Source organism: Typha latifolia, chromosome 7 (assembly GCF_019914945.1).
Source record: "Typha latifolia isolate L0001 chromosome 7, TyphaL0001v2, whole genome shotgun sequence".
Taxonomy (NCBI): domain Eukaryota; kingdom Viridiplantae; phylum Streptophyta; class Magnoliopsida; order Poales; family Typhaceae; genus Typha; species Typha latifolia.
Window position 1 is genome coordinate 9,182,060 of NC_133092.1, and position 26,382 is coordinate 9,208,441.

At 38.8% G+C, this 26,382-nt stretch overlaps 2 protein-coding genes across 2 annotated transcripts; one reads left to right on the forward strand and one right to left on the reverse strand.

Annotated features, from left to right (window-relative positions):
• Positions 1 to 2,093: 2,093 nt before the first annotated feature.
• LOC140791770 (rab escort protein 1) lies at positions 2,094 to 12,274 on the reverse strand. The gene is given in 10 exon segments (XM_073142417.1): positions 2,094 to 2,568; positions 2,897 to 2,977; positions 3,400 to 3,598; positions 3,822 to 3,897; positions 4,007 to 4,220; positions 8,343 to 8,381; positions 9,798 to 9,897; positions 11,288 to 11,410; positions 11,490 to 12,012; positions 12,015 to 12,274. Coding segments are annotated over 10 exon segments (1,626 nt in total). The 5' UTR covers positions 12,196 to 12,274; the 3' UTR covers positions 2,094 to 2,478.
• LOC140792088 (uncharacterized) lies at positions 6,524 to 8,220 on the forward strand. The gene is made up of 4 exons (XM_073142920.1): positions 6,524 to 6,656; positions 6,754 to 6,884; positions 6,981 to 7,659; positions 8,186 to 8,220. The coding sequence occupies exons 1-4, from the start codon at positions 6,524 to 6,526 to the stop codon at positions 8,218 to 8,220; spliced, it is 978 nt and encodes a 325-aa protein (XP_072999021.1).
• Positions 12,275 to 26,382: the final 14,108 nt, after the last annotated feature.

Sequence of the window (26,382 nt, forward strand, 5' to 3'; positions counted from 1 at the left end):
TCCTAACTAAATGTATCACATGACTTTCGAAGAAAGCTGCGGATAATATAATTATTAGATCTTCCTAAATTTTGGATATGTTGTCGCCCTTGAAAAGAGCTTTTCAACAAATTCAAGATTGTAGGGTTTAGATGGCTAGATCTTGGGATATCGACCAAATAGTAGCCGAAGGTTAGATAAACCCTAGCTTGTTTGCCCTTCAATGGCTAGATTGGTGCTTGGTTAATTCCTTAGTGTGAAGGGGGAGAAGTTGTTGTAGAAGATACGCATTAGGAATTAGAGGAAGCCGACAAATGACTTAGGCAGTGGAAGGAAGGAGGTGAGAGAGGACGCAAATAGCTAGAGCAAGAAGAGAAGGAGATAAATGCACAATGCAGTTTTCAATTATCAGATAAACTCCAATTAGGATTTTCTCCACATATTTATAGAGGCTCACTCTAGGGACTCATCAACTAAGTTAAACAACCTTAACAAACCAATAATTTTCGCCGAGATGCATTTGAATGCACCTAATCATGTTCTCTGTTTTTGTGAACGCGTACAGGCGTTTGCATGGCCCGTTCGAACGCGGTCCTTGCGTTCGAACGTCTACCAAAAAAATTATTTTATTTCTTTAAATAAAAAATCAAATAGATAAATAGACTTATCTCAATAAATCCAATATCGCGATTGGAGCCAATATTGACAAGAGTGGTATCAATTCCTTAGGCCTAAGGAAATATTGCCTTCAACATGCAAGTCATTTATAATCTTAAATAATTAGAATTGACTATTCCAATACGTCCCCAAGGTGTGACATGCATCCAACATTTAGATACAGTTTCTCTTCAAGATTTGCAGGTCGTCCTTGATACAATAGCACTGACACAATTTTTTTGTAACATTGTTGTAAAAGCTTCTGCCTTAACGCTTAAGCTCTCACATTAGGTGGAATATAAATAGGCTACATTTAGGTCCCGCTTGGGCGACCACCTTAGCATCTCGTATCAAAATCACTGTACATATTGATGAATTAGTAGATTCTAATAACTTACTAATAATGCATTAGTATATTATTTAGATTGTATCTGTTAATTTTAGCTTTTTTTTCTAACTATTATTTGTTTTATTTATTAATTAATTTATTTATTCATCTTAAATTATGAGCACCGGCCTATGCACCTGCTTATTTATTTATCCGTCCATCTAACACCTACAGGCTACAGTCTTTTAAAACCTTGATAACTAATTGAAGGGGGTGCAACCTACTGTGAATGATCCCAACCTCTCCAAGGACACGACTATTCCTTTAGAAACCGTTTTGGAGACGCCTCGTTACGAAGGCTTACCTACATGCTATCAAGGTCTACAGTAGCTAATGCCCATCACCTATTTTAGTGTAGGTCAGCCATGAACTCATCTCGGCCACTCTATCTGCTATGGTTGGCCTATCTAAAAGTTTACAAAGGCAAAACAAATTGGTGAGGAGCTGGCCTGCACACTAACTTGGGCTAGGCAAGCATTGGCCTGGCTAAGGAGTATGCTTGTGGCATGAAGGAGAAGGCCCATTTTTATAAGTCCACTTTTAGGTTCCGACGGGAGCCACCACCCATGGGCCATGGGGGATTAAAATCAACTTGGATGGCTGGCTCCTTTGGACGCAATTCCCTGGTGGTAGTGCAGGGTTGATTATTAGAGAGCCCAATGGAGGGCATCTTGATGCTGGCGCTGAGACCTGGTGGCCGACCGAGGGCCTCTTGGCTGCTAGGGCTATAACCCATTATGTTTGCCTTGATTGTGACTAGGCTTCTTAAAATTCGAGAAATACTCAGGCCAACAGAGAAGCCGGCAATCTCCCCTCAACAGGCAGCCATTCTGGAGGACAAAACTTGAAAATGTTAGGATCCAAGACTTTAATTTACATAATTTAAAAAGTAAACTATATATACATTGTCTACGGATTTTAAAAGATAAAATAAAATAAAAAACTACATGCCAACCGAAGCTTCAATAGGTATTTTCTTCTGCTACCATATTATTAGTAAAACTAGCTGGTTCTGCATGACTATCTTGAAGTGGGAGCCTTTTAACAACTGTTTCAAGCATCTAACAAATTCTTTCACGAACGTTCTGAGGGACTGGATCACTGCTTTAAGGAACAGGATTTTACATGTTACAATTGGTACAAATGAGACAACATAAGTCAATTTCCTTAATTGTGAAGGTGAAAACAATGGTTTAAAGAAATAAAATTTCTGATGCTCCGAGATCCAGTTATTACCTCAATCTATATCTTGCTATAGATGCGTTTTGGCAAACATTTAGCAGAATCAACACTGTAAAGCAGCTCGATCAACTCTTTTATCATCGCAAATAATTCTCAACTGTTCAGTCTGTCTAGAAGCAATACATATCAATTATACAAACTTCGATAAAACAGCAGTTTCTGCACCGGGCAAATACTTTCAACTGCCAATTGTGTGCCCCAAAGTTTGGTTATCAGTCTGACGAACCATTATCATCCCCAGAATTTTCTGACGTTATAGTCTGAGGTAAAAATTCCTCATTAGGATACATCTTCGTGAATAACTGCCACAACATCAGGAAACAAAATCAATAACTACCATAACATCAGGAAACAAAATATAGTTAGTATGTAAGCTAATGGACAAGTAAGCGTAGAAATTAAGCAGCAATGATTCAGTTTGCAAAATTATGAAGAACGAAGTATTCAGCAAGCCACCAATTGATAAATAAATTTCTACTAGTGAATTTCACCATAAGATTATGGTGGGTTTCTAATGCCTAAGCACAATTATTAAACCTCTATCTAGAATGGAGTGATGGTTAGAAAATAACTAGGTCCTTACACAGGAATAAGTACATAATTAAAATGAGTCCTCCAAGTTTACCAGACCTTTCTAGTTGACTCCAGTAAATTTTTGTATTCAAGACTCTCATCGGGCATAGGGCACAAACATATTGCATCAGATGAAGCCTGCAATAGTACACAAATTCAGTAAAAATATATCAAACTGCATTAGTTAAAAAAAATCAATAAAAAATATAAAATAAAATGTGTCTAAAATTTATAATAACAATATTAAGGGAAAATTGTATTTTTACCCTGTGTGGTTTGTCTAAATTTTACAAAAACATCATATATTTTCAACTTAAGCACTTATGATTGTGCCTAAAATGTAACCGTTATCTTTTTCATTATATTTGACCAAATCACATAGGGAATAAATGCTTAAGTTGGAGTCTTATAAAATTAAGTTAAACCATATGTGGGTAAAATAACTTAACCCCTAATATAAAAACCAGAATAATCAATGTGATAATGTAGGCCTTTCATGAAAAATAAAAGGCTGCATATGCTGGCTTCCATGTTAAGGTATGATGGTGAAAATAATATACCTTTGTAAGTTCCTGCACGTACAAACAATTCCATATTAGAGTTGGCTTGTTTTCTCTTTCTTGGTTCCCATTATTTGTTGCCATGCTACATTCAGAACCATTAGAAGTGTGAGTAGTGAAAAGAACATCCATTGCTGCTTTTATATACCCCTTCCCTGAACTGGCATCAGTGCATGGTATTGAAAGATAAACCACAAACCTGAAACAGAGAACATTAATGAGTAATGGTCTTAATTTCAGATTGGCACTGTTTTAATGTTTTTCGATGATACCGCATCCATGCAACGCATGCACCAGAAAACTAAATGAAAAGAAAAGTGAAATAACTAAATGAAAAGAAAAGTGAAATAACATATGGATTCTTTGGTAGAGATCATGTGCTATAAGCTGAGAGATGTTTATGAAGGATCAATAGCACTCACAATCCAGGGGGACACACTGCTACATTGCTACTCAACTGAAGAGCTCGAATAGTTGTCAACTGTTCTGAATGTAGAGCTACATCAAAGGACAGCCAATGTTATAAGTCAAGCAAAATCTCCTAAAAATAAGTTTTATTGGCTCAAGTTCCGGCACAGAAAAATGTCAATGGAAGAACACATCTTACATTTTGGGGGAAAAACTAACATAATGTTTGATGAATCCCTTTGTATGGAACTGCTGGTTATACAAACTCCTCTAGCAACATGGTTGCACAAGTTGGAGGTTCCATCACAAGGTGAGAATGAAGATGGAACTTCATAAGATGGAGCCATTACCAGCTGGCGGCTAAGGATATCCTGACCAGATGCCAATCTAACCCCTGTATAGTGCTTGTGTTCCTGATTTAACGATATAATAAAATGCTACATTACTTTATGATACCAAAAAAAAAAATCACAAAGTTCAAGCACTACAAACAAGTACATATGACTGCTAAAGAAAGGTAAATTTCCATGCTTTCTGATGAAGATAATCAATATCACAGTAATTTTAATCAAGGTTCCCAGTTTCGGCCGATCCCGAGTGGGATCGGCCGAAACGGATCGGGATCGGCCCGATCCCAGCCGAAACCAGTCAGTTGACTGGTTTCGGCTGCGGTTTCGGCCGTTTCGGCCGAAACGAGTGGGAACGGGTCGGATCCGACCCGGGGGACATCAATAATTGATGTCCCCACCCCCCCACCTGCCTCTCTCCCTTTTCTCTCTCTCTTTCTCTCTTTTCCTCTCTTTCCTCTCTTTCTCTCTTTTCTTTCTTTCTCTCTTTTCTTTCTTTCTCTCTTTCTCACGGATCTCTTACTCTCTTTCTCACCGGTGACTGAATAGTGAGTAGATCTCCATCTCTCCGGTGATCTCGACCTCCGGCGACGTTATCCGACGACCTCAATCTCCGGCGACCTTCGGTAAGTTCTTTTTCAGTTTTTTTTTTTTTTTTCCATTGTGCCGCACACCGCAAAGCAGTGCCGCTGCGCACTGCGGCCGCAAGCAGAGCCGCCGTCGCTGCCGCCGCCGTGAGTCTGCAGCAGAGACTTCTCTGCTGCTGCTGCAGTAGAGAGTAGAGACTATATTTTATTTTTATTTTTATTTATGTTTTTTAGTTGCAGAGCTAAAATATCAATGGTTCCGAAAGAGAAGTCATATGATACCGACATTGGGTGGCAACATTGCAGCACTATTGGGCAAGATAAAAGACGCGTTAAATGCAAGCGGTGTGGAAAGGAAATGAGTGGTGGTGTCGGCCGTTTGAAAGAACATTTAGTTTGGAAGACAAGGAAATGTAGCGGCTTGCACTCAAGTGTCTTTGGAAGTTAGAAAGCGAGATGTTGGCTCATTTAATTGGTAAAAAGAAGGATAAACAACCGCACAATAAAAGAGAGTCAATGATTCGTGAAGAATTGATGCATAATCCCGTACACATTGATGATGATAGCGGTGAGCAAAGTGAGGAGAATGAGGAGGACAGACAGATGAGGAGGGCAATGAAAGAGAGCAGAAATATGCATAGAGAAGAGGAAGAGATGAGAAGAAGCTTTGGTGGTAATTTTCAGAGATCTAGATCAGTTAATATACGAGGAGAGAGAGAATATGGGGCAGTAGTTCTACCCATAGGACTCCTGGTGTTACAGCAGAGTCTGAAAATATTGGACCAATGGATACATATCTTCAAAAAAAAAGGGGTCGTACACAGACTTCAATCAAGACAGCTCTCAAAGGAATTAAAAATGCAAAGAAACACATTGGTAAAGCTATCTCTAAATTTTTCTTCTACAACCATATTCCTTTCAATGTAGCTGATAGCCCTTACTATCACACTATGGTGGATGCTATACAATCAGTAGGGCCTAGTGTTCCCCCTCCTAGTTCAAATGATATTGCTACTAAATATCTTGACTCAGAGGTAGATGAACTTTATACTTATATTGAGACATTTAAACGGTATTAGGATGAATTTGGTTGTACACTGATGTGTGATGGGTGAAGTACACAAAACAGAAGAAATATAATTAATTTCTTAGTGTACTCTGGCATGGGGACAATATTTTTGAAGTCTGTGGATGCTACTCTTGCTCATTTCAAAAATGCGATTATATTTGTCGGTTGATGGATGAGGTGGTACAAGAAATTGGTAAAAAAGAGTAGTCAGTGGTTACTGATAATGGGGCAAATTATAAAGCTGCTGGAAATTTACTAATGATTAAAAGACCTCATTTATATTGGACGCCATGTGCTGCACATTGTATTGATTTGATGTTAGAGGATATTGCAAAAGAGCCTGAAATTGACATGGTCATATGTGAAGGTCAGAGGTTAACAAATTTTATATATAACCATGGGTGGGTTCTTAATTTACTCAGGCAGATGACTGGTGGTAGGGAGATCATCAGACCTGGCGTCACTAGATTTGCCACTCACTTTTTAGCCTTGGAGAGCATCATGCGCTACAAGGATGATATTATGCGGATGTTTACATCACAGGAGTGGTCTATAAAAATTAAGAATATGAAACCTAAAGATAAATCTTTAGGTGAAACTTTGAAAAATATGGCTCTTGGAAATACATTTTGGAATAATATTACAATTGCCACCGCAGTATTTGAGCCTCTTGTCAAAGTATTAAGACTTGTAGACAGTGATGATAAGTCGAGATGGGTTTTTATGAGGCAATGGACATAGCTAAAGAATCAATAAAAAAAAATGTGGGCCAAAGTTATAGGAAGTGGTGGAAGATAATTGATTCTAGATGGAACAAACAACTACATAGAGATATACACGCTGCTGGTAAGTATGCTTTTAAGTTCTAAGTTTTAATTTACTTTTATTTATGAATATTTAAAAATTTGAATGCTTACAATTTACAAATTTTAAATTTCTACAGGGTATTTTCTTAATCCAAGATTTCAATTCTCTAAAAATGTCAATAATGATAGTGAAGTCTTGTTGGGGGTTAGAAAGGTAATCAGCAAGCTTGAGCCCGATATTCATAAACAAATCTTGTGCGATAAAGAAGTGAGTTATGATTCAATTAAATAATTTTATTATTATTTGTTTCAAGTTTTAACTTTCAATATAATCAATAAGCTAATAATATATTTCTGATTTCAGATGAAGAGATATAGATTGAGAGCTGGGCAATTCAGTACTGCTAAAGTTGCTGCAGCTATATCTCATAACACTCCAGCTGAATTGTGGTCTATTTATGGATGGGAGGAGGCACTAAATTTGACGCCAATAGCAAAGAAGATTTTAAGTCAAACTGTGTCTTCATCACAGTGTGAAAGAAATTGGACTACTTTTTCCTTAATCCACACAAAAACACGAAACCGACTGACAATGGAAAGATTGGATAAGTTAGTTTTTTGTCATTATAATATAAGATTGAGGGAGAGAAATTTAAGAAGAAATACAGAAAATGAACAACTGATTGATTTAAATCATGTTTTTGATGAAGAAGACCCCTTGACTCCATGGATCAGAGAAATGGAGGACAGGTTATTAGATGACAGAGATAACCCATGGTTAGATGAAATATTGGGAGAGATCACGACGAGGGCAGAGGCTGGTACGAGTCATAGTCCTGATGATACATATGGTGGTGAGATCGTTCTATCTAAATTTGTTGAGGAAAGTCAAGGAGGCATAAGGAGTGAAGACAAAGAAACTGAGGATATATATACATATCAGCGACGTCGTCATGAGATGCATTTTGGTTCCTATGATTATGGTACATCGAGTATTTATTGTTTGGAGCCATCACAAGATCCATATGCTAGTTATTGTCCTCGTATCCTCGTATTCTCAGCACAAGATCCAAATCTTTGGTTATTATCCTCCTCAAACGCAAGTCACACAACAAGATCCAAATGTTTGGTTATTATCCTCCTCAAACGCAAATCACACAACAAGATCCATACAATATGACTAGTATGATGGAATCACTTTTTGGAGCATCGGGTCCCGTGACATCAATATTTACAAACTTATGGTGATTATGATGATGAAGACTATAGAAATTTACGAGAACCAGCTCGGTATTCAACAAAGTTTTAAATTTTGAGTAAGTTAATACATTTTTTTAAGTTTTTAGACTTCATATGTGAGTAATTTTTGTTTTCTTATTTTTTGTCATTTTTCTAAATTTTTCTGCATTTTTAAATAATATTTAGAATTTTATATAATTAAAAAATAGTCCGATCCGATACGTACGGCCGATACGGCCGATACGGCCGATACGTATCGTTTTTCTGGACACCCGATACCGATCCCGATACTAGAAACCTTGATTTTAATAGAGTCACAATCAAATGAAGGCTTCATAGAAACACAGCCAAAGGCAGGAGAATGAAAGATGCTATTGAGGAGGTTCAATTTATAATATAAATAGCCTAAGACTGCTTCATAGCACTAATATACTGAAATAATTAGCAGCAGTACAGTCCTAAAAACTAGTGACAAGCACATCCATACCTTGTCAATAAGGAGGGCAATGACTGGCATACGTAGTACCTGCACAAGCAAAGATTTATGGACTCAGGTGCCATACAACAGTAGAAATGAGAAACAATTCATGCAATAATAATAAATAAAAGAAAAAAAGGTAAAGAATATTCACTCTTTGGTGAAGAATAGAGATAAATAAATATAATAAAAGAGAATCCTAGACCTCTAACCTATCTGAACTATTTCAGTTGTGGTTTGGTTGCATGTAGGGCTGCCAAAAAAGCTCACAGCTCGCGAGCCAATCAAGCTCGCTTGCTCGTTAAGCGAGTCGAGTTCAAGCTCAAGTTTTGAGCTCAAGCTGATACCAGCTTGTTCAAGCTCAGCTTTGTGGTGAGAAATTTGACACACTAAACGTAGCATAGTTGGTAAGGCTGCAATTTTGTCTTAATCAAGGTTCGAAAAATCGGAATCGGCCTTCGAAAAACCGATACATTTCGGCTGGATTGACCATATCGGCCATATATGTTGCCTAGATCCCGATTTTTTAAATATTATTAAAAAATCCAGGAAAACTTCTAAAAGCTTAGAAAAATAATAAAAAATAAGAGAATAAAGAAAGAAAAATTATAGTGCAGTGAAAACTAAAAAGAAGAAAAGATTAGAAAGAGAGCGAGTGAAAGAAAATTAAATAAAGGAAAGAAAAACTATGGTGTGGTAAAGAAGAAAAGAGAAGAAAAAAGGGAGAGAGTGGAAGAAATAAAAAAACTGAAAGAAAAAATAAAGAAATAAAATTAAAAAATTATATACCAGAGTTTGTCGGAGTTTGCTAGAGCTAAATCTATCCGTAAAAGAAACAATGACTATATAATAAGGAAAGAAAAAAAAATAAAAAAGAGTGAAAAGAGAGAGAAAGAGAGAGAGCGAGAAGAAAGAGTTCTAATTGGGCCTGGATCAGGATTAAGATTGGGATCTACCGACCCGACGAACCATGGTCTTAACTAAGTTTAGACTTTGGATTTGTAAAGAATAGGTACTTTACCAACAAAAGAAATGTTGCGGTTATTATTTAAGGCTAAAATTGTTTAGTGCCTTTTAGTATCTTTAATCTAGTCCAATATGTCAGCAGCTTGAGTATTGAAAGTCTCTGTCCGACAAATCCATATAAAAGCATTAATTTTGGAGACTGAGAAATGAGAGAGCTGCCTTGGTTATAGCCTCACACATCCAATAGAAATACCATGCATTTCGGATTGATGTTTAATCGAGCCGAACTCGATCTCACCTTTTGTAAGCTCGACTTGTGCTTGGCTTGCAGTATTTTCGAGATGGGCTAAGGTTGGCTTAGCTTGCTCTAGCTCAGCTCGTTTAAACCCTTAATTTGCATACCAAATTTTTTCTCTTTTCATTTAATCTAAGAAATCATCTGCCAAATATAGACTGCAAACTCTATGCTAAAGGTGGTTTATGTCCATAAAATCTTACATATAGAGCGCCTTTAACAGCAGCACAACGACAAAAAGCTTGGGGTAGCTCACCATGTCCATACATAGGATAGATGAATGCACCTACAGCATTAGTAAACCTGACACAAGATCAACGAGTAAGCAACTTCAGAAACTAGAATTTCAATAGAAATTTATCTAGAATTTTTGTAATGGTCACTTTGTCAAAGAAATTCTTTTTGTTACTGATATACTAGGTATATTTGAGCAGTACAAAGGCAATAAGAGTTAATTAATTTCTTAGTCTACCTGAGCAAGAGGACAATATTTTTGAAGTGTATAAATGCTACTATCTATCTCAAAGATGCAAAGGACATTTAGGTTGATGGATGATGTAGTAGAAGAAGTTGATAAGGAAAAAGACATTGAAGTGGTCACTAATAAAATGGCAAATTATATGACTATTGGAGCATTGCTTACAAAAAAATAAGAGGCAACAACTGTATTGGACGTCATATGTTGCACATTGCCTTAATCTCATATTAGAGAATGTTTCCAAAGAAGTTAAAATTGAAGAGGTGATATATGAAAGTAAGCAAAGACAAACTAATACTGTAGAAAGCATCTGCATCGTATGGTGCATATGTGGGTGCCTATGCGGCCTAACAATAAAATATATAAGAAATATACAGATATAAATATATGTTATATTAAAAATATATAACTAATAAACCAATACATGAGTAAATATACTTAATTGTATATACAAAACAATTCATATGCACACAAATAAGTGAATAATACAACCAAAAAAATTTGAAAACTTATATTCACGATAATTCAATAGAGCCTCTAGTGACTTAAAGCTTTTGAATATGTTTTTTCCTCCATAAAGTACTTGTGCAATCGAGGCTTATTAGAATAAAAAGTCGCTCACAAACACACTAAAGGCGCCTGACCAGCCTACAAGGGCCGCAGATACCGACTAGGTGGCCCAATCGCCTATGCAGGCCACTAGATACTAACAAAATCATCTACATTTTGTGGCCATATATAGGCTATGCAAGACTGCCTATGAACTGCCAATGCCAATGCCTACTCTAGACATATTACATTTGACCCTATGAGGTCATGAAGATTGTATAATTATTTGAGGGCATAAAGGACTTCACTTGACCATTGTTGTGCAAGTATTTGAGGTATGAAGGTTGTTCCTTTACTGGTTCTAATCCATAATCATTATCTCCTTTTGTTTGCCTAATTGATTAACAAAGTAAATACAGAATAAGTTAAGGAACATACTCAACATGAAACACAGTTGGAAGAAATTGACAATTAATTTCCTGAAATATTGTCATCAAAATGTTCTGAAAGGAAAAGCTTAAGAGATAAGCATCAGAAGTTTCGCACTGTCATCACAAGGAATTTATTCATACCAATAATCTCAAAAAGGGTTTCCAGATAATCAAAAACATTTAGGGTAAAGCGGGTTATCAAGAAATACCATGAAATTTGAGACTTGAAGATTACCTCCCAATGGATGAGGTATAAAGAGCAATAGTCTCAATGCCCTCTTTTGTGGTGACCAATTTGTTACAAGAGTTTGCATTATCTTGGTCATAATCTGCCATAGCAATCGCATACAAGATAATCCTAAGAGAGAAAATAAACTAGAAATTAATTAGCTAAGTAAGATCCAAAAATAAAGCGAATTTAGAAAGAGATTTCTTACGCTCTAATCTTGCGGGGAAGCCGCTGTTTCTGGAGGAAATCGACGAAGGGGAGCTGCAAGTCTTCATCTGATATCCTGACTTCCCCATCCTCCACCACTTCCCCTCCACTCGATGCTATGTGATTCTGCACCAGCTTCAAGAACCGCATCATCTGGCTCTTCTCGGCCAATCCGAGCGTCCGATCCTTGAAGATGGCTTGCCTCGAGTCCGGCACAAAGCACAGCCTCCCTTCCCAATAGATGAGACTGGAATCGACGCTCTTGAACTCCACGTGGTGGCTTGCTCCGGATCTCAGCAGCAGATCCACAGCCTCATCGGCGCAGTACAACACCCTTGGTCCGGCCAGGTCGATTACGAAGTTTCTACAGGGTTCGGGAAGGGATCCGGAGGTCTCGATCGCGGAGTAGAGGAGGAGGTGACGCAGCTCTACGGCGGTGTAGGAAGAGGAGGGGGATGGGGAAGGAGAAGGATAAGGGTAGGAGGAGGGAGAGGAGAGGAAGGAGGACAAGGAGGGGAGGGGAGGGAGGCGAAGTGGGAGCCATAGAAGGGGTGAGGGTCGACATGGAGGACAGATTTGCCTGCGGCGGCCGCGGCAGCGGCGAGGAGAGATTCGGGGAAACCGGTACCGGAGACGATGAGGTCAAAGGAAGTCGGATCGATGGCGGGGTAGTCGTGGGTGGTAGTCAAGGTGGAGGTCTCGGCCATGGTAAAAGATCGGATGCCTTGGATTTAGGTTTGACAGGCAGGCGCACCCGCACTGCCGCACATGTTTTGGTTGGAACCTCTGTAGATGTGTACCACGCGTCCAGACCAACTACTCCACCGACCCACGACTATGGGTGAAAACCGGTCGGACTTAAGACTCGACCCGACCCGCTACCCGATTCAGATCCGGATATAAATACGGATAGCCATTTACTAAAATATCTGGATCTGAATCCAGATACAGATAGCATTTTAGAAAAAAAAATTCGGATCCGGATACAGATACGTGTATAACTAAATTTATTGAATACAGATTCGAATAACGGATATCCGTTTATTCGCTTATATAAGTACCCAACTCGTAAACCCTTCCCTTTTACCTATGATCTCTGATCTCTCAAATCTCCCAATTCCCAAATGTTCGCAGCCACCACCATCTAAAATCCCTCATCACCATCACCGATCACAGACGCCATCAACTCTTCGATCGTGGTATCACCAACCTCACCTCCTCCGGTCCTCCCTCCTCGAGCTCAGTGACACTAAGCTCCATCTCCTCCAGTCCTTCCTCGAGCTCAGCGACGCTAAGCTCCACCTCCTTTGGCCCTCCCTCCTCGAGCTTGGCCTCACCAAGCTCCGCCTCCTCCGGTCCTTCCTCCTTATGCTCGGCGTCACCAAGCTTCCCCTCCTCTAGTCCTTCCTCCTCGAGCTGTACTAATTCGAACTTGTCCACTTGTCTAATGTCAATACATGTCTTTAGACCTCTACCATCAATAAATTTTGTTATTTCCAACTAGTGCTAGTAGTACAGAACTATAGATTAGAGGAAGTAGTTAATCTTTCCTACTTTGTAAAAAACATGAGATAATATGAGTTTTTGGTATCTAATAATTGAACAAAAGTAGGAATCTGATACTTGTCTCTATGTCTGGTACTTGAACAAAAGTAGGAATCTGATACTTGTCTATGTATCTATATAGTACTGCATAGAACAAAGAAGAAGAAATTGACATCAGATGTCTAAAATAATTTTGATAAAGTTAAAGAGACAAAAGTAATAGATGGAAAAACTGTTTGTAAGTACAACGCAATATGTAAATTTTGTCAAAAGCAATTTAGTATGAAAAATTCTATAGAAATATCACACTTGAGGAACCATTATAAAAATAAATACAGTAGAGATGAAGGGCAAATGGTACTCAATCTCACAAAAGTTAAATAAGATGGAATTTGAGAGTCATACATATATAATGAAGAAATAAGTCAAGAAAAACTTATCACGACAATACTAATGCATGGATATCCTTTCTCTATTGTAGAGCATATGTATTTTATTAACTTTATAAAATCTCTATGACATGCTTTTTCAACAAAGTCATGGATAACTATTAAAAAATAAATTTTGAAACTATATAGTGAGCAAAATAAGATTTTATATGATATGTTTGTTTCACTTTTCAATCGATGGGAATCTTTTAGAATTAGGGTTTCATATTATTTTAGGACTTGTTGGCTAGCCTCTATAAATATGTGGGTGGCAGCCAACTTCATTAGGGAATTTGATTATTGATTTCTTGCCTCATATCTTCTCTCTAGACTCTCTCCCTCCTCCCTCTTCACCATCCTTCCACCTCTACCGTGGGGAAGGTTTTTTCTAACTTCTAATCTCCCTCGACTGTTGAGTCACCCCTCTTCTTTGGGATCTCGACCACTTCGTTCTCTTCGTTTATATTCCTTAATCACATCCACCATCCACCTTCACCTCCATACCCATTCATAACCCTAACATCCACTCCACCCATCATCACTACCATCACCCACGTTATTCTGTGTTTTTGTCCCTGCTACAGTTCGAATCTGCAAAGGGCATAAATAGGAAAGTTGTAGATCAGGAAGTTACGGATCTAACTCAATTTGTTTTATAATTTTATGACTAGCGGAGAATATCTGACGAATATTTTCCCATGATTTATGGACTGATTCCTTTAATATATTCAGATCTTGAAGGAGTCGTTGCGTAGCCTATCTTTGGTACTAGAATCTCATCAATTTGGTATCATAGCTTATCAGCTCGAGTTTCATAGTTAAAGTAGTATTTAGATTTTCATTCATACTTCGCTTCCATTTTTGAAGTTCAATTCTTATTCAGTTTTCCAAAATTAATTTGGATTTAGTTTTTGACTTTTTGATTTTCTCTTTTGACTTGGTCTTTTAGTTTCCATATCTTTAAATCTAATCAAACTAAAAATCATGTCTCCCATGAATTTTTAGAATAGAATTAAACCAAGTTGTTGTAAGTTCCTACTCCTGTCCAAAGTGGTCTAATCAGTTACCAACCCCACCGATACCCTCCTCTCGACAAGCAAAAACTAGTGGAGAGGAGTTCAACTTCTAGAGGTGGTTCACGGTGAGAACTACCCTTGTCGAGGCAAACAGCCAAAGCGAGGGGCCGCTCCGTGACTCTGGAGTGTAACAATCCAATCCCCCAAAAAAAAAAAAAAACCTAGTTACATGGCACGACGTGGCCGGCCATAGTGTAGACGGCCTCGTGCCATGCAGTGGCAGGAGGGGAGCGTGCCACGCCCCCCTCGCGTCGCTGCAGCCAACCGGCTGCGGCCAGCTGGCTACGGCGGGCCTCACCACCGCCGCAGCCACCGCCACCGCCAAGACCCCCCCACCGCCTCTCTTTCTCCCTCTACATCTCTCTTTCTCCCACTCTCTCTTTCGGTCTTTCTCTCTCTCCTCCTCCCCTCAAACTCTCTCTCTCTCTCTCTCAAACTTTCTCTCTCTTTTCCTCATGCTGCCACCGGCCTACCACCACCAGGGTAAGTTTCCCACTTTCCCTCTCCCTCCCTCCCTCCCCCCCCCCTCTCTCTCTATCTCTCTCTCTATCTAGCTCTCTTTCTCTTGCCTTGGGCTCGGGCTCGTCGGAGTTGAGCCGCCGGCGAGAGGCTGGTCGCTGGATGGCCACCAGCGGCCGGTTACCCTCCCCGTCGGCCCGGGTCCACAACCCTCTCCCCTTCCTCCTCTCTTTCTTCTCTTCCTCTCCTCCTCCTCTTCTTCTTCTTCTTCTTCTTCTTTCTTTCTTTCTTTCTTTCTTTCTTTCTTTCTTTCTTTCTTTCTTTCTTTCTTTTTCTCCTTCTTCCTTAGCTCCTTCTCTTTCTTTCTACACAGTGCTGGGCTGAGCCCAACACTGATGGCAGATTTAATTAATTTATTAATTAATTATTTTATTTATGTTATTTATTTAGGTATTTTTCTTCTTAATTAATGCAAATAGATTACTTAGACATTAACTATTTTAATAATATTATATATTCTTCAATATAATTATTATTAATTATAATTTGTATAGGTAATGATTAATTAGGTATAAATATAGGTAATACTTATATTTATTATTTATATCCCTATTAGAGTAATATATAGATTTGTAAATTATAATTATCAAATTTATATACTATTATTCTTATGAGATACATTTTAAATAATTCTAATAATCTATTATACATTATTATTTTGTAACAAATAAAATACTAGGCTTATGTATTTATTTATTATTTTATAAAGTAGTGATCATATAGTTATAATTAATCAAGATATAATTATAATTAGTTTTTTTAATCTATATTTATAGTTTTATTTTTAAAATCTAGCTAGTTATAAAGATAAGTAGAAATTCTAAAACCTACTAAATCATCTTATATTACATGAACGGATTTTAATTAGATGAATGGCTAACTTCATGCTACTTAAATATTTTCAGACCCCGAACCCCCTTATTTGAGACCCCGTGGATCTTACTAGCGATGAGTTGTCATTCGGTTGTTGGCGGATACGAGGGATACGTGGTTTGCGTCTTCTGATCAAGTGTGAGTAGTCTTATCTCTTAGACGCCTTTATCAAATTAGGTTATATTATATATTTATGTACATGCATGTTTTGGCCTCCAACATGATTATATGATTTTATCTAGAGATGATTACAGTTGAGCATATTTTATCATGCATTCGATTATGCTGATTTGGGATATGAGTACATTGGTGATATATATAGAGATGGTTAGAGATGATTCTATTGTTATGATTGTTTACCGAGTTGATATGTAGCATGAGTATGCATGTAATAGATTAGCATGAGTATGCATGTGTTGACAATACAATAGGAGACTACATTGCATCATTTTCTCTTGATTCTTATTCCACCTAAATTCCTGTTATGCGTTGACTTGTTATCGTACTGGATATATGCACAACAGACATTCGGACACATGTCGTTCGCTAGGGCATATATGCGAGTTATCCTCACGAGGTTTCTTTCACCTATGTGGGTGCCCGGTTTGGATGGATGTTGATACCCTAGCGGGTGGCGGGGTATAGTTATATTAGAGATACTCTTGCGGGTGGCGGAGTATGCTCTGAGCCTTTGGACATAATGTTGAGACCGGGTACCGGGTATTGACTATGCATAGTGGTTTAGTATGATGATATTATACCGAGATGTCGGTGATGATTGATGATTGTGATGTTGAGAAATACATATGATTTTATTATTATTTGGTTACCTGATTATCGAGTGATCAATATGCATTATATATGGTTGCATTTGATATGATAGCATGGTCATGGTCGGCATGCATCATGTGTCATATTTGAGAGAGAGTTATGGTGATGATATGACATGGAAATTTATTTATACATTATCGATGATTATATATTCTACCAGTTATAACATGACATGTTATCTATTTTTTATTTATTGAGGAACATTCATATACTCATTCATGACATGATGCTCTTTCTGATTCATATTATCCAGTACATGATTTACTCTCTGTTTGACATCACCGATTCGGGGTAAGGTCTATTCACTAAGCCTTTTGCTCATGACTCTCTTTATTTTTTTTCTAACCCCCTCAGATACGTGGTATATGATAGCAACTTGAGATATCTTGCGAAGATATTTTAGAGCGATGATGAGGTGAGCTATAGATGTGAGACGGCATAGATGATAATTTATATAGGAATTGAGTTGTATCAGTGTTTGATATTTGTACACTGTTGTATTAGACGATGAATTGTATAATACATGTCGAATCATAGTGTACTCTTATATTAGTCATTTTAGTTGTATCTTGATGGTTTGTTGTGGCCTGTGTGGGTCCTGTCAGATTATGTGGTGGTTTAATGTATATTATTGTGGACTGGAATATTTATATGTTAACATGTTTATTTGGTTAATAATATGATTTAATTGGTGATGGGTTACATGATTAATATTCATATGTGCACGTGCCCGTGCCGGGCGAGGGCGTTACAGGGAGGGCCCAAATGTGGGCACCCTACAGAGATTACTCAGGAAGAGAAAGCTAAACCACTTGTTGGGTAGCGAATCCGATGACGATAACAACCAAAAAATAGTCTAAAAGACTGATAGTGAGAGACTACCAGATGTAGCTTACATTGAGAGGAGAAACAACCCAAGGATGTAACGACCAAAACACTGCCATGTGACTCTCACGAGGCTTACCCCTCCCGTGAGCGTCATGTGGGGGTTTAGGAGCTCAACAACATGCCACCAAAAATGAGGAAATCCAAATAAATTAAACAGAAAGAAGAAATGAGGCCTGTAGGCCACAACAAATCCATCTATAATACAATAAAAATGGTAAGCATCTCTTACAAGAGTACATGTTCAGTGTAGCTACAATAAGAGAACATAAGCCTTTAACATGAGTTCAAAATAAAGCATGAAAGAAATGGCCTATCGCCCTACTAGCTAACTGATGCCAGACATCCTGCTAGGGTACAAATCAATCTACATCTAATATTAGCACGAATGTTATGATTCAGCTAGTTATGACTTTTGTTTACTTTTGTTTTAGAAATAACTTTTGTTTTAGAAGAATAAGATTTATGGCAGTCGCATTCGAACATGGCTGTCGAACGTCTGCAGCGTTCGCAAAAATAGAGAACGTGCTTAGTGCGTTCGAATGTGTTCGGCCATGTTTGAACGTGCTGTTCGAACGCCTACACACGTTCGCAATGACAGAGAATGCATTAATTGTGTTCGAACGTAATCGGCAAACTACATGGTCCTAGGGTTATCTTTTAATTATTTTGTTTAATAGGTTAGCCTCTAAATATGTGGAAAGCAACCTAATTGAGATTTATTGATGAAATATTGGAGTTTTCCTTTCCAACCCTCTCTTTTTCCTCCAATAGCATTCAATATTGGACGTCGTCTTCTTCCTCCCTCAATTTGATCGTGCCCCTTTGCTTCTCAAGGATTGGTCCACTCTCTCCCCCTTCGTTTAGCTTAATGCTCTGCCCCACCATTGCTGCCATCATCTTTCCCAAAACTTAACTATTATTTTATTATTCCATAACTTATGTCCACCATACCATCACTTGACCAATGGTTAGTATTTTTTTCCATAACTTTTGATCTACATATCTGATCAATGTGATCTCAGTTGTATTGGATTCCTAAATTCAAGAGGAACAACCTGCCAAATTTATAGATCTATTGGATGGCTAGATCTTTTACAAATCTCCTCAAAAGTTCTGCCCTAAGAAGAATTGGGCTAATCTTCAGATTGTTGCAACATCATTATTCCAGATCATATCAAGAGGTATCAAAGCCAAGCTAACCTTAGACGTATCATTGATGACGACGACTCGAGCGATGGCTTCTAGAAGGAAAACGGAAGATCTAAATATAATGGAGGAAGGCGCAAACATGGAAACCGCAAGGCGTGAAGCATGAAGAAAGTATTTTTCCTCGAAAAGTCCAATGATTACGAAAGGCCTTATATCTGCATTGATGGCTGCCTTGGCACCGACCAACATGGTCTTAGAAAGGTTGATGAAGGCTATACAAGGAAGATCACCGCGCCACTTGCAAAGCGATTCATGGATTGATGTTGGAATGCGGTGAGACCTCAACATATCGGCATCAACCATCGGGTCTAGCTAGCCCTACCGTCGGACATGTCATCCACCACCACAAGCCGATTCTTCCACACCCCATGGCACGAGAGGCCCTGGCTATCCTTGGATCGGTGCAACTTGAGGAGAACCCTAGGGCTCGAGTGCGAACTTTACATGAAGATGATAAGGAGTGGGTGGAGGATGACAAGGTGGAACACTGGTGTGATTTTATTCAGTAGAGAAAGGATGCATAATGACAACAACAACACCCTCCCACGGTTAGGCTGTGTCAAGGCTACGATCTTAACAATGATTTTGGTGTACGAAGTCGATCAATACGTCTTGATTTTCCAAAATTTTAAAGTGGCGATACTCTTGATTGGATATACAGGGACGAGCAATTTTTTTAGTTCCAAAGAATGCTAGAAGACTCCAAGGTCATGCTAGCAAGCTTATATTTTGAAAGGCCAGCCCTTCATTGGTACCGGGGCGTCGCAAGGAACGGGCGGCTTGGGGCATGGGCGGACCTTACAAGGAGCATTGTGAAAAGGTTTGAGGTTGCTAGATATGAAAATTTTGATGCTCTACTTACTAAGACGGTACAGCGAACTACAGTCATAGCGTACCAAGAAGAGTTTTATCGGATTAGTGCACGTTGTGATCCACCATGGTCGGACGCCTATGAGGGTGCCATCATTATGGAGAGGAAGCACTAAGGTTTGAGGAACCAAGGCAAAAACTCATGGTCCATCCAAGAACCACGACAGCCTTATTGGCCAGTTGAAGCAATTGGTACTGCAACAGCGACTCCGAGGTTGGCTGCTGGAAATCTAGGATAGAGAGCTCTACTCTAGCCCTCCGCTAATGAGAAAGGGAACCATAGAGCCTCTATCCAAAACTCTCACATCTGCCTAAATGGAAGAGCGGAGGGCAAAAGTTCTATGCTTCAGATGTGATGAAGTTTCACACCCAGTCATCGGTGTGCTAAAGCAACGAGGAGCGTCATGTTGATTAATGGGCAAGATGATCTAGAAGAGGAATTGGCTGAGGAAGAGGTTGTGGAAGAGCTTCTTGATGAGGCCCCGGAGGCATATGAAGAGAAGGATATGCAAGCCAAAATTTCAATGCACACTTGCTCCAAAATCGTTGCACCAAAGACGCTTTGAGTAGATGGATTTGTCAAGAAGCATTGTGTGCACATCCTCATTGACTTGGGGAGCACGCATAACTTCTCATATGAGCGTTTGCTGAGGAGGATTGGGTTGGAAGCTGAACTGACCAATGCATTCGATGTAGCAATTAGCGATGGAACAAAATTGAAAGCTGACTATTTGTGTCGTTGAGTGGAAAATTGAGTCCAAGGACACGAATTGATTGTTGATTTGTATCCACTTGCCTTACGGGGTGTTGATCTTGTCCTGAGTACTCAGTGGTTATGATGGGTTCTTGTACCAAAAGATAGGTTACAGAACAATTCCTTTAAAATCTGAATTTATTGTAGAAAGCAGTATGCGCAACCATGAGAAAATATTTGTTAGATATTCTCTTGTAGTCATAAAATTACGAAAATAATTGGATTAGATTCGTATCTTTCTTATATATAACTTTCCTATTTATGCCCTTCACAGATTCGAACTAAAACATGGACGAAAATATGGAATAACGTGAGTGATGGTGGTGGTGACGGGTGGAGTGGATGTTAGGGTTATAGATAGGTATGAAGATGAAGGTGGATGATGAATGTGATTAAGGGATATAGATGAAGGGAACAAAGTGGTCGAGATACCAAAGAAGAGGGGTGGCTTGACAGTCGAGGGAGATTAGAAGTTATGAGAAACCTTGCCAACGATAGAGATGGAAAGATAGTGAAGAGGGAGGAGGGAGAGAGTTTAGAAAAAATATGAGGCAAGAAATTAATAATCCAATAGCATAATGAATTTGACTGCCATTCACATACTTATAAAGGCTAGTCAACAAGTCCTAAAATAATAAGTAACCATAATTATAGAGGATTCTCGTCGATCGCGTTCGAACGCACAAAAGACATTCTCTGTATATGCGAATGCAATGCAGGCGTTTGAACTCACTCGATCGTGTTCGAACGCACTTTTCACGTTCTCTATATTTGTGAACCTAATGTAGGCGTTTGCAAGGACGTTCGAACGCGACCTCTCCTGCGTTCGAATGCGACCTACAGGAATTTTATTTTTAAAAAAATAAATAACTAATGCAATAAGAAAATATCCTAACTAAGTGTATCAGCCCACCACGCTTCCCCCACTTTGCCCTCAAGGTGAAAAGTCGGGAAAACACTCCAAAATGTCAGTCTCAACTCCCATTTCGCCTCATCCGAAAGCTTGCTAAACCCCTCAACTAGAATCTCCATCTATAATCTGGTACCATGTCATCGTTGACGTCTAGCAAGTACACGAAATGACTCTATGATCTCTATTTCCTCCAATGGCTCCAATAGAACTGTCCCAACTAGCATTGAAACTCGGGCGCTCAACCAGGTAACCTCCTTGAAAGAGAGATGTCTTGAACCACTAGATGATCTCCAATTCGCTCCCTCAGTAATGAAATATGGAAGACAGGATGTACTCTCGACCCCTCCGGCAGCTCCAAACGATATGCAACTGGACCAATACGCTCTAACACTCGAAATGGACCAAAGTAGCGATGTGCTAATTTTGGTTACGCATCGGATGCAAGGTCATCTGTCAATACGGTTGCACCCTCACAAACACCCAACTGTCGATGTCGAACTCATGCTCCCTATGGTTACGATCATAAACTTGCTTTATGCGGTTTTGAGCAAGTTTAAGATGAGCACGCAACCTCCTTAATGTGGCGTCTCTATCCATCAACACTAAGTCCACCTTCGTCTAGTCTACAGATGCCACTAGATTATAAGCGTGTAACATCGGAATCGTGCGTCCATACACCACCTCAAATGGAGTCATGCCAATGCTGCTATGGTAGGCGGTATTATAAGACCATTCTACCCACGGTAAGCACTCCAACCATCGTCTCGGCATCTCTCCAACAAAATACTTTAAATACTGCTCAATACCTCAATTGACCACCTCAATTTTATCGTCTATCTCTGGATAGTAGGCCGAACTGAAGTTCAATTGAGTTCCCTATAATCTGAAAAACTCCGTCCAAAAATTGCTCATAAATACACGATGACGATCCGAGACAATAGTGCATAGTATTGATAAGCTCCGATACCAATGATAAGCTATGATACCAATTTGATGAGTTCTCATACCAAAGATAGGCTACGCAATGATTCCCTCAAGATATGGATGTATTTTAGGAATCAATCCATGCAACCGAGGAAAACTATTCGTCAAATATTCTCCGCTAATCCAAAAATTACGAAATTAATTGGATTAGATCCATAACTTTCTGATCTAAAACTTTTGTATTTATGCCCTTCACAGATTCGAACAGAAACTAGGACAAAAATATAAAATAATGTGGGTGATAGTGGTGGTGATGAGTGGAGTGGAAGTTAGGATTATGGATTAGTATGGAGATGAAGGTGGATGATGGATGTGATTAAGGGATATAGACGAAGGGAACGAAGTGGTCAAGATCCCAAAGAAGATGAGTGGCTCGACAATCGAGGGAGATTAGAAGTTAGGAGTGAAAAACCCTTAGACACAAGTATGTATCTAAACACTAGGCAATGATCTCACTCGTTCGCTTAAGTAAAAGTCGAAAGAAACATTAAAAACTAAAGCAGAGATGAACACCAAGATTTTAACGTGGAAAAACCCAAACGGGAAAAAACCACGGATCCAAATTTGGATCAAAACCAATCACTAGAATAGTAGCAGTTACAAGACTAACTCACAAAACAATCCGTCGATCCAAACGACTTTGTTCCTCTCAGTCTTGATCGCTAGAACCCACGATTCACTGCTTCTTGTGATTGAAGTCCAATCTTAGTAGCCCTCGAGATTGATCTTTCGTCTAGATAGCCATTAAGACGAAAGATTAAATTCTTGTAGATAAGTGGAACCTTGTTAATTGAAGAACCGATGTAGCCTCAAGAAGTCTCCTTCAATAATACTTCTTCAACCACCCTAGAGATAGGGTTTCACAATCCTTATATATGATCTCCAAGATAGAGCCAAATCCAAATCTTATTCGTACTCACGAAAGTACAAGATAGAGCTAAATCCTAATCTTATCCGTACTCACGAAAGTACAAGATAGAGCCAAATTCCAAATCTTATCCGCACTCATGAAAGTACAAGATAGAGCCAAATCCTAATCTTATCCATACTCACGAAAGTCCAATATTCTTAAACTTTGTTGGTGCGTTCGAACGGGCTTGAGTGCGTTCGAACGCGACAGCTTGAATTCTTCAGGTTGCGTTCGAACGCGTTTGTCAACGCAGCTCTCGGTATGTGTGAACGCAGTGCCCGCGTTCGAACGCATTTGTGAACGCGGCTCTCTATCTGTGTGAACGCAGTACCCGCGTTCGAACGCATTTGTGAACGCGATGTGAACTCGATAGCTTTTCTCCAATAATCTTGCAATTCTTCAAATAAAAACCTAACAAGGAGAAACCTTACCAATGGTAGAGGTGGAAAGATGGTGAAGAGGGAGGAGGGAGAGAGATTAGAGAGATGATAAGAGGCAAGAAATCAATAATTCAATTGCATAATGAAGTTGGCTGCCATCCACATATTTATAGAGGCTAGCCAAAAAGTCCTAAAATAATACGTAACCCTAATTCAAGAGGATTCCCGCCGATTGCATTCGAACGCGCCCGATCGCGTTCGAACGCACCAAAAGCTCCAACTCTGTATGTGCGAATATGATGCAGGCATTTGAACACTGGCGTTCGAACTCGCTCGACCGCGTTCGAACTCACAATATGCGTTCTCTGTATTTGCGAACCTGATGCATGTGTTCCCAAGGACATTCGAACGTGACCCCTGCTGCGTTCGTGCGTGACCTACAGGAATATTATTTTAATGAAAATAAATAACTAATACAATAAGAAATATCGTAACTAAGTGTATTAGCCCACCTCACTTCCCCCACCTTGCCCTCAAGGTGAAAAGTCAGGGAAACGCTCCAAAATGTCAGTCTCCAACTCCCATGTCGCCTCATCGGATGGCTTGCTAAGCCACTCAACTAGAATCTCCATCTCCAATTTAGTACCATGTCGTCGTCGCAGCCTAGCAAGTACAGGAACTGGCTTTACGATCTCTATCTCCTCTAATGGCTCCGGTAGAACTGATCCAATGATCTCATGATCTCTAATGCTCTCCATCGACAATGAAACATGGAAGACAGGATGCACTCTCGACCCCTTCGGCAGCTCCAACACTCGAAACGGACCAAAGTAGAGATGTGCTAACTTTTGGTTTCGCATCAGACGTAAGGTCACCTGTCGATACGGTTGCACTCTCACAAATACCCAACTGCCAATGTCGAACACCTGCTCATGGCTACGATCATAAACGTGTTTCATGCGATTTTGAGCAAGTTTAAGATGAGCACGCAACCTCCTTAATATGGCGTCTCTATCCATCAACACTAAGTCCACCTCCGTTCGGTCTATAGATGCAACTGGATTATAAGCGCTTAACATCAGAGCCGTGCGTCCATACACCACCTCAAATGGAGTCATGCCAATGCTACTATGGTAGACGGTGTTATAAGACCACTCTACCCACGGTAAGAACTCCAACCATCGTCTCGACATCTCTCCAACAAAGCACCTCAAATACTACTCAATGCTTCGATTAACCACATGGATTTGGCCGTCCATTTGTGGATGATAAGCCGAACTGAAGTTCAATCGAGTCCCCTGTAATCTGAAAAACTCCGTCCAAAAGTCGCTCATAAATACACGATCACGATCCGAGATAATAGTGCGTGGTATGCCATATAACCGAGCAAATCTCTAACAAAAGTTTCAACCACCGACTTGGATGAAAATGAATGTGACAATGCTGAAAAGTGTGCATATTGGCTGAAATCGGATGTGACAATGTCCCATGAAATATGGAAGGCTCCTTCGATCGGTTCGAATAATGAATCATCTACTGATCAAATAAGGCATCCACTTTGTCACCGCATGCAAAATTGCTAACATCTCTATCTCATAAGTCAATAATTGCTGAGATTTTTGTGACAAAGCCTTTCTAAGAAAGGCTATGGGATATCCTCCTTGTGTTAGTACATCCCCTATGCCAACACCCGACGCATCACATTCCACTATAGCAGGTAGTGCTGGGCCGACCCCAGCACAAATGGCAGAACTAATTAATTAATTAATTAGTTAATTATTTTATTTATGTTATTTATTTAGGTATTTTTCTTCTTAATTAATGCAAATAGATTATTTAGACATTAACTATTTTAATAATATTATATATTCTTCAATATAATTTTATTAATGATAATTTTTATAATTAATGATTAATTAGGTATAAATATAGGTAATACTTATATTTATTTATTTATATATCTATTAGATTAATAGATAGATTTGTAAATTATAATTATTAGATTTATATTTATTATTTTATCGAGTAAAAACTGCATTGTCCCTAATTAATCAAGATATTGTATGAATTATAAAATTAATTATAATTAGACCTTGTCTATGCTTATAGTTATTTAGCCTTTTATTTTATTTTATAATTATATATTTAGAAATACTCTCATATAAAAGAAAACAGACCTCTTCTCCTTACGTTATAATTAACATTTTATGATAATAATATAATTATAATATTTAAATATTATCTATAGTATAGACCTAGTTATGTAATAAAAAATAAAGAGAAGTGATTCTTCTAATTGAATTAATTCTAATTAGATAAACGGCTAACATCATCCTACTTAAATATTTTCAGATCCCGAACCCCCTTATGTGAGACCCTGTGAACCCTAACGATGAGTTGATGTTTGACTGACGGTCGTGAGAGATACGTGGTTTATGTCTTCTAATCAGACTATAAGTAGTCTTATCCCCCTAGATGCCTTTATCAAATTATGATATATTACATCTTATATACACGCATGATTTGGCCTCCAGCATGATTATGACTTTATATAGAGATGATTTCAGTCAAACATATTTTATCATGCATTTGATTAGGCTGATCTGAGATATGAGTACATTGGTGATATATAGAGATGATTATACTATTATGGTTTTATGTCGGGATGATCTCTATTATGAGTATGCATGTGATAAACTAACAAAATTATACAT

What these genes read in the sequence shown, in the direction of transcription:
- LOC140792088 (XM_073142920.1), top strand. Translation starts at nt 6,524, where the DNA reads ATGGGTTTTTATGAGGCAATGGACATAGCTAAAGAATCAATAAAAAAA. An exon ending in TAGAGATATACACGCTGCTG is followed by an intron (nt 6,657 to 6,753) that starts GTAAGTATGCTT and finishes AAATTTCTACAG; the next exon opens with GGTATTTTCTTAATCCAAGA. An exon ending in AAATCTTGTGCGATAAAGAA is followed by an intron (nt 6,885 to 6,980) that starts GTGAGTTATGAT and finishes TTCTGATTTCAG; the next exon opens with ATGAAGAGATATAGATTGAG.